A 9,441-nucleotide genomic window follows, 5' to 3' on the forward strand; every position below is an offset into this window, starting at 1 on the left:
CTGACTGTCTGTCTGTCTGATCGTCTGTCTGACTGACTGACTGTCTGTCTGATTGTCTGTCTGACTGACTTGTCTGTCTGTCTGTCTGTCTGTCTGTCTGTCTGATCGCCTGTCTGTCTGTCTGTCTGTCTGTCTGTCTGTCTGTCTGTCTTTCTGTAGAGAACAGATAAAAGGTGTACCAACCTCACACTGCTTGCGCCAAATGTCTATGTTCTTGCGCTGTGCTTTTGAGAAATGGTCCCATGCCTTTTGCCTGGTGGCAGCGGTGAAAACGGCGGTGATCTGCTCGACTTTGAGGTGAACAAGGAGGAGGAAAGGAGGAGGTGGAGGAGGAGGGAAGGTCAAAACAAAACAAGCCGTTTATGTAGCATTGTTGCACCGACTGGAGGCTCGTACAGCCGACGGAGGAGAGACCCTGTTCATACACCGACCACAGACTGGGGTTCTCAGCTACCTCCATCACTTCTTCATCTGAAAGAAGTCATCTACTCTTAAATGAAGTCAGGATGTTTTCTTCTGACTGTTTCAGGCTTGAACTAGACTTGATCTTATATTTTCAGTTTCTAGTTTCTAGTGTTTTCTCATGTTGGGTATCACTAAAACGCTACAGACTTTAAAATTCTGTGAAATCCTAACTCCACCTAGTTGAGTAGATGCACTAAAATCTGGGGTATTTATGAAGAGTAGAACCTTACAGTTTTATTAAAACAATTGTATGACAAACTTTAGACTGCAAGGTATAGCTAGGAAAAATTTAATCCAGATTGAACTTGACCATGTTTAAAGGTTACTGCTCAAAATGTTTTTGCTCATAACAGATCTAGGAAGAAAGAACTTTGGTAAATTCAGAGATTCAGAGATTCTTTATTGTCGTTCGCACCACATGTGGTACATGTGATGGAACGAAATTATGTTCACAGGGTCCCAGTTACATCCAACAATAAAATGTAAAACAAAAACCGTAATAAGATCTGATATAACCAATAAATCATCAGCTAAAATTATTCTAAGCATTAAATGTTGACAAGGCCCAATCTACATTACTTCAGATGTCATGCGAAAAAATGTTTTAAATAAAATCTAAAAATAAAACAATGTAAGACAGATGCCACACCACTAGGTAGTGGAAATGTTTGCATTACAGACAAATCAAAATGCAAATAAACAACCTAAATATTCTTCCAAAACAATTGTAATTTCTTGCTTACTTTTTTGTTTCTTCTCAAGTATAAATAATTTCAAAACGCAATCAAATTAAACAATTGATGACAGAATCTGGATAAACTGAGGTAGACATAAATAAAAATGGTACAAACAGCTTTGTTGTTGTTTGGGTTTCTAGGACACAAAGTCATCGGGGTCCGGCATGAAACTGGCTGATGCCATCTATTCTAAAATGCTTCATGTTTGGATTCCACACAAATACATAATTCATTAAAAAAAATCTGTTCACTTAATTCTTAAGTTTGTGTGTAAACTTCAGGTGTAAATGCAGCAGAAACTGTTAAAAAATATATCTGGAGTAGTGCAGTAGATGATGCCAGCGAAGGTTTGATTTTGTTACAAACGATGTGGCTCTAGGTGTCATTATTGCACAGATCCTGAAGACAAGAACTCTGAGGTTCAACGTGTCTTTCTGTCCATTTAATGCTTCATTCTTAACAGACAAAACTTCTTTTTCTTCTTCTTTTGGCTTTTCCCTCTTCAGTGGTCACCACAGCGAGTCATCCTCCTCCACCTCACTCTGTCCTCACTCCAACTACCTCCATGTCCTCTCTAACTGCATCCATAGATCTCCTCTTTGTCTTTTTCCTGGCAGCTGCATTTCTAATATCCTTCTACCAATATGCCCACTGTCCCTCCTCTGGACATGTCCAAAACCATCTCAGTCTGGCCTCTCTAACTTTATCTCCCAGTTGTTCAACCTGTGCTGTACCTCTGATGATCTCATTCCTAATCTTCTCCATCATTGTCACTCCTAAGGAGAACCTCAACATCTTCATTTCTGCATCTTCCAGTTCTGTCTCCTGTCTTTTTGTCCATGTCTCTGTCTCCAGACCATACAACATAGCTGGTCTCACCTCTGTCTTGTAAACTTTTCCTTTGATCTTTGCTGACACTCTTTTGTCACAAATCACTCCTGAAACTTTTCTCCATCACTCCATCCTGCCTGGACTCTCTTCTTCACCGCTTTACCACACTCTCCATTTTCCTGGACAGTGGACCCCAAGTCCTTGAAGTCCTGCACCTTTGTGACCTCTGCTCCTTGTAGCCTCACTGTTCCACCTCCTCCCTCTCATTCACACACATGGACTCTGTCACTATGGCTGATTTTCATTCTTCTTCTTTCAAGTGCATACCTCCACCTCTCCAAGTTCTCTTCCACCTGTTCTCTGTTCTCACCACAGATCACAATGTCATCTGCAAACATCATAGTCCACGGGGATTCCTGCCTGACCTCATCTGTTAGTCAGCTCATCACCAGTGCAAACAAGAAGGGGCTCAGAGCTGATCCTTGATGCACTCCCACCTCCACCTTGAAGCTATCTGTCACTTCTACAGCACATCTCACATCATGGAGTTCTTTCTGACCCTATCTGTACTTCTCCATCAGCATCCTCAAAGCAAAGATGGATCTGTGGTGCTCTTTCTTGGCATGAAACCATTCTGCTGCTCACAAATAGTCACCTCTCGTCTAAGTCTTGCTTCCACAACTCTCCCCCAGATCTTCAACGTGTGACTCATCAACTTAATTCCCCTGTAGTTGCTACAACTCTGAACATCACCCTTGTTCTTAAAAATGGGCACCAGCACACTTCTTCTCCATTCTTCAGGCATTTTCTCACCTTCAAATATGCCATTGAATATGTGAGTCAAAAACCTCACTGCCATCTCTCCAAGACATTTCCAAATTCCAAAAGACTTTTTAACAAACAGTCCACAGTCTGTGAGGATCTACAGCTTCTCCTTCTCCACCATAACCTTCAGCACTGGCTCCCCTCAGGGCTGTGTGCTGAACCCTCTCCTGTTTACTCTGCTCACGTATGACTGTGCACCTACCCATCCAGGCTGTCACACTGTAAAGTTTGCAGACGATACAGCGGTGGTTAGATGCATCACAAACAACGAGTCCAGCTACAGTCAGGAGGTGGAACACCTGGAGAGCTGGTGCAGGAAGAACAACCTTCACATCAATGTGAAGAAGACGAAGGAGATGGTTGTGGACTTCAAACAGAACAACCCCCCCCCCCCCCCCCCCCCACACACACACACACACACACACACACACACACACACTGAACATATGAGGATCTGCAGTGGAAGTGGTCTCCAGCTACAAGTACTTGGGTGTACACATGAACAACAACCTCAGCTGGAGCAACAACACCACCAGCCTGATCAAGAAAGCTCATCAGAGACTCTACTTCCTCAGACGGCTGAGGCGAGCTGGTCTGGGAAGCTCAGTCCTCACCTCCTTCTACAGGTGTGCAGTGGAGAGCATCCTGTGCTCCAGCATCAACGTGTGGCATGGAGGCTGCACAGCTGCAGAAAGAAAAGCTTTGCAGAGAGTGGTGAAGGCTGCACAGAAGATGTTGGAGTCAGCCTCCCTACCATCATAGACATCTACACCTCCAGATGCAGGAAGAGGGCCACCTGCATCATGAAGGACCCCACTCACCCAGCACACACACTTTTTGCCCCACTCCCCTCAGGAAGGAGGTTGAGGAGCATTAAGTGTAGAACCACTAGACTGAGGAACAGCTTCTACCCTGAGGCTGTTAGACTCTTGAATCTCTGACCAGAATAATCACTGTTTAAAAATCACATAATGTTGCTGCTGATTTGTTTCATGTTGCTGCTGATTTGTTTCATGCTGCTGCTGATCTGTTTCATGCTGCTGTGTTCATTCATACTCATTTGCTCACACAGACTTATGTTCGTGCTGCTGTTCAGCGTATTGTTTTTTTTACTATTAGTGCTAAGTGTTTTTTTACTTAACGTTTTTCTTAGTTCATATCTTAGATCTTATTACTGTTTTTCTTTACCATTTTATATGTTTGTTAGATAGACAAAGCTTTTCTTTAGTTTACACATTTCCCAGGAGAAACTGATATGTCGGCCTGTTTTCGAGGACAACTGGGGAGTCAGATTCGGATAAGCCACAATTGTTGATTTTTACAGACAGACTATTCTTCTAGTCAGCCTTGAGTCTTACTGGTACTTCTAAGATTCGAAATGGCCAGATTAGGGTGCATTCTATTGGTCCATGCTTATGAGCCTCTCCGAGGTCGTTTCATGCTGGCGAGTCCCAAAGCCCCAGGTGATTCTCACAAATCACATCCATCTTACGGTTTAGCTCATAAATCAGCTGATTTTGAGTCCTTAAAGCACGAGCCAAACCTTCACATAAGCAGAAGCCTGACCAGGCCAGATTAGCTGCGACTGTATTCTTTGTATGTTGATAAACCAGGAACCAGACAATTCCAAAAACAGGAAACCTGTTATCATAAATCGAATTATATAAAATTTTGGCATCCTTGATCGACAGCAGAGATAGACACATCACATTCCACATCCCCGGAGACATATACAGCTGCATAAATGTTGTCCGGGCAGACATGAGGGTTCTCCAGGACCCTGTCCCTTTGTTGAAAAGATTTTGTCATTTGCGTCTAAAGTCCAGTTGGTCAGATCCACAACAGTAGTTTTAATTTCGGAAGATGTGCAAAATTAGGAGCTCCAATACACAGACAGAGAGCAATCCTTGAATTCTTGAAAACCTCCACTGGTATGTATCTGATCCTACTGCCTTCCCCTTATTCATTATTTTCAGAGCTTTACAAAGTTCACCCTCACTAATCTTTCCCACTTCCTGGTCCACAGTTTCTATGACCTCTACTCTTCTTTCTCTTTCATTCTCTTCATTCCTTAGCTGCTCAAAGTACTCCTTCCATCTGTCACACTCTTCTCACTTGTTAGAACATTACCATTCCTATCTTTAACAAACCTAACCTGTTGCACATCCTTTCCAGCCTGATCCATCTGTCTTGCCAATTGGTACAACTCCTTCTTGTCCTCTTTAGTGTCCAGTCTCCCATACAACTCATCATATTAATACAACCTTTGCCTTAGCTACCTCCCTCTTTGCTCTACGTCCCATCTCCTTATATTCCTGTCTCCTCTCTTCAGTCCTCTCACTGTCATACTTCTTCTTGGCTAATCTCGTTCTTTGAACAGCTTTATGCACTTCACTATTCCACCACCAGGTTTCCTTATCATCTATTCTCTGTCCAGATGACACATCAAGTACCTTCCTACCTGTCTCTCTTAATACTGTTGCTGTAGTAGTCCAGTCATCTGGAAGCTCTTTCTTACCACCCAGAGCCTTTAACAGCTCCTCTCTGAATTTCTCACAACATTCTTCTTTTCTTAGCGTCCACAATTTGGTCTTCTTCTCTGATTTTACTCTTTTTCGCTTCTCCACAACAACAGTCATTCTACGCACAACCATCCGATGTTGTCTGGCCACGCTCTCCACTGCCACAACCTTACAGTCTCCGATCTCCCTCAGGTTTCTTCTTCTACACATAATGTAGTCGACCTGCGTACTCCTTCCTCCACTCTTATAGGTCAATTTATGTTCATCCCTCTTTTGGAAATAGTTGTTGACTATAGCCATTTCCATTCTCTTGGTAAAATCCACCACCATCTGTCCTTCCTGGTTTCTTTCCTTGACACCAAACCTACCCATCACTTCCTCATCCCCTCTGTTTCCTTCACCAACATGTCCATTCAGGTCTGCTCCGATCACCACTCTCTTCTCCCTGGGAATACTCTCTATCACTTCATCCAGATCTTTCCAAAATGTATCTTTCTCATCCACATCACATTCAACCTGTGGAGCATAACCATTGACAATATTTAGTATCAGACCTTCTAATTCTACCTTCAGACACTTCACCCTATCTGACTCTCTCTTCACCTCTACTACATTCTTTGCCAACTCCTCCTTCAGGACCACCCCTACTCTATTCTCTTTCTATCCACACCATGGTAAAACAGTTTAAACCCTGCTCCAATTCTGCGAGCCTTGCTGCCCTTCCAGTTGATCTCTTGGACACATACAACGTCTACCTTCCTTCTCAGCATCATGTCAGCCAGCTCTCTACCTTTGCCTGTCATTGTCCCCACATTTAGAGTTGCAACCCTCAGTCCTACATTCTTCACTTTCCTCTTTCCTCCCTCTCTCTCCTGACACGTTTCCCTCCTCGTGGTCTTCTTATCAAATGAAATAAACAGACTAAAACTATTTTCTTTTAAATATTTAGCTGATTCGTTCTAGTCCTCACTTTTTTAATTTGAATGCTGAGACTAGAAACACTGTAAACTAAAATAATCTGAAACAGTGTTTTACTGTAGTTTAAAGTGTGTGACGTGATGAACAGGTCTCTCTTCAGTCCGGCCCTTTGTACTTACTTCACCTGCAGACTCACATCCTGCACGACTGACAAAGGCAACAATTATCCAGAATGGAAGAAACAACAGGAACTTTGGCATGTGCTAGGTGATGTTTTAGGCAGTACTTGGTAACTTTAGTCTCGCAGTACAACACGTGCATCTTCAGATTTCTCCTGCTCCCTCTCTGCTGTGCTTCTGCAGTCATTCACTGGAGAGGAGGCGCTCACAGGAAACCTTTCAGGTGCAGGAGCCTCCATTTGACAGAATGTCTGCCACATGTATTACTGCCATCCATCATTACGGTCAATCTTTAAAAAGCTATTAATTTTGGGGCCCATTGAGAATTTCACTTCCATTCTGTGATCAAATGTTGCCTTAAAGGTGTTGCTCTTACATTTAAGTTGCTGTGACTCAACATATCAAAATGTAACAAATTCAAAACAAATTGATCCAACCTGAATAAGCACAAAGTAAAAGTCCATGGATTTTAAACACTTGTTTTTATCAGCGTGGAGAGAAATCAACTGAGCTAAAAGCAACAGACAAAATAATAAAAATAAAGTGTAACTGAACTGTACTTACCTCCCTGCCCCTCCATTCACACAGCTGGCCAACATGTTCACATGCTTAATGAGTTGATGGTAATTGTTTTAAATATTTTTCATTATTCTGAAAGACTAGCATTCTAAGCTACATTAAGTGATATTTTCCTCACCAAAATAAATCAAATGTAAGTCTCTCGGTTAGCCTGGGAACACCTATGGTCCCCCCAGAACAGCTAGAAGAAGTGGCTGTGGAAAGAGATGTATGGACCTTCCTGCTCAAGCTGCTGCCCCCACGACCCAACTTCAGAACAAGCTAATGGATGGATGGATGGACATACTTTTCAGGCATAAATTGTATTTATTATCAAAGTTCTTATCTTCTGACATGCAATTTTAAATATAATTAGTTTAATATTTTGATGCATGCTCGATAATCCAGGTAGATAAATGTCCTCTGGACCTGAAGAATCAGGAGAATAAGAATAATCTGTCCAGAGGACCTGATTTAACCTTGTTAGATAGTTTTAATGTTATTTGCTTTAAAACAAACATTGTATTACTGTGTGATTAACATTGTTCCAGCCTGTTAGAGAGTTGGGAGGGTGTGCATGTGTGTATGTGTGGGGTGTTGAGGCAGGGTACTGCCCCACATCTCTAATTACACCATGCCATCATTGGCTTTATTTGTGAACAATGGAAGATAATGAAGTTGCTTCATCCATTTTTATTGGTCAGTGGAACTCACTCAATGTTGCATGAGTGTTAAATGACTGTCTTCCATTTGTTGTGTGTTTTACAATTCATACTTTAACATTTAGTGTGCGTTGCTGCCAACAATGATGAAAGTGTCACGTTTCAACAGGAGAAATATGAACTGGTCTGTTCAAGTGTAATTGTGTTGTGAGCTGGTTGCACAAAAATGTCAACAACTGTGTGGTACTGTAGTGATGTTATTCTGCAAGATATCTACTGCTGAGTGATGCTTTAAAAGACTGTTCCTGCAACCTGTTTTGTATATGTGCACGTGCATGCTCACGTGCATGTGTGGGGTTCTGAATGGTAGAGAAGGCTAAGTTATGATGGGGACATCTTGTCACTGATATGACTTGTGACTTCCTACAAATAAACTGCCTCGCAACGGCTAAAAATTATGTGAAGTTAAGCAGGTAATGACAAAGTCCATGCTCAATAATCCAGGTATACAATCCAACATTTTTCAGTCAGGTCATCTGGACAGTTTCTTTTTTTGTGCTGAAATGGAGGAGGGGCCGTACCAAAGAGACCATCTTATCACAAGCAGAACTGGTTTGTTCCACTTTGGAGTAAGCTGTTGGGGAAATAATCAGTTTTGTTGTGTGTTTCCTTGATTGATGAAGCCTTCCGGATCGAAGGCGAAACGTTTCAGCACAAAAAAAGAAACTGTCCAGATGACCTGACTGAAAAATGTTGGATTAAGCAGGTAATGTTTACCCAGAGCATCATGAGGTGACTGCATCGGTGGCAGCATCTGTGTCTCTATGGGTGCTGTTGTTCTTCTGCCGCCTGTGAAAAGGTCAGATCGCCGTCACGCTTCTGACTTTGAAACTTCTGTGTGACTGACCTAATCAAAATGGCACAGCGAGTTGAGGATAAGGGAGGCTATGGTGAGACGGATGAGGGAGCGTTGTCATGGAGACTGAGCCGAGATGCTCGCAGAGTAAATGAGTTGCATCGAGACGGGCTTCAAAGTGGATGTGTTGAAAATGGCTTCATGGTCTGCACCTCCGTAATCTGCTGCTGCACCACACCCTGCAGCTGCAACCAGGAGTGTGCTCACACGGAGAGGATTAGAACACCAGGACGGTGCTTTTAATAATCCGCTTTTCAAGATAAAATGACGTTTTGTAGACAGTGGCCTAAAATTTGCCACAAATTAAAACATCCACATATACAGATAATAGTGAAGCATAATTTAAATCCTGTCAAACTCCTTTAGTCATTATTAGCTCAGTGTTCAAAAAGGTTTTAGGGACTTTATCCAGGATTATTTCATCAAGGTCTCTATAATATGTCTACACATTCTGTAGTACTGCAGCTCAGTTACATACATACATACATACATACATACATGCATACATACATACATACATATATACGTACATACATACATACATACATACATACATACATACATACATACATGCATGCATGCATGCATGCATGCATGCATGCATGCATACATACATACATACATGCATACATGCATACATACATACATGCATACATACATACATACATACATACATACATACATACATGCATACATGCATACATACATACATGCATACATGCATACATGCATACATACATACATACATACATACATACATACATACATACATGCATACATGCATACATACATACATACATACATACATACATACATACATACATACAT

General features: G+C 41.9%; 1 protein-coding gene across 1 annotated transcript in view; it reads right to left on the minus strand.

The window, feature by feature from the left end:
• The window catches only part of LOC119419408 (ecto-NOX disulfide-thiol exchanger 1), a 164,274-nt gene that overhangs the window by 105,303 nt on the left and 49,530 nt on the right, over window positions 1-9,441 (minus strand). The window contains exon 3 of the mRNA XM_037686715.1: window positions 184-290. Coding sequence (XP_037542643.1) covers window positions 184-290 — 107 coding nt within the window. The remainder of the gene's footprint in view (window positions 1-183; window positions 291-9,441) is intronic.

The sequence above is a fragment of the Nematolebias whitei genome, chromosome 13 (assembly GCF_014905685.2).
Source record: "Nematolebias whitei isolate Nwh7 chromosome 13, NemWhi1, whole genome shotgun sequence".
Classification (NCBI taxonomy): Eukaryota; Metazoa; Chordata; class Actinopteri; order Cyprinodontiformes; family Rivulidae; genus Nematolebias; species Nematolebias whitei.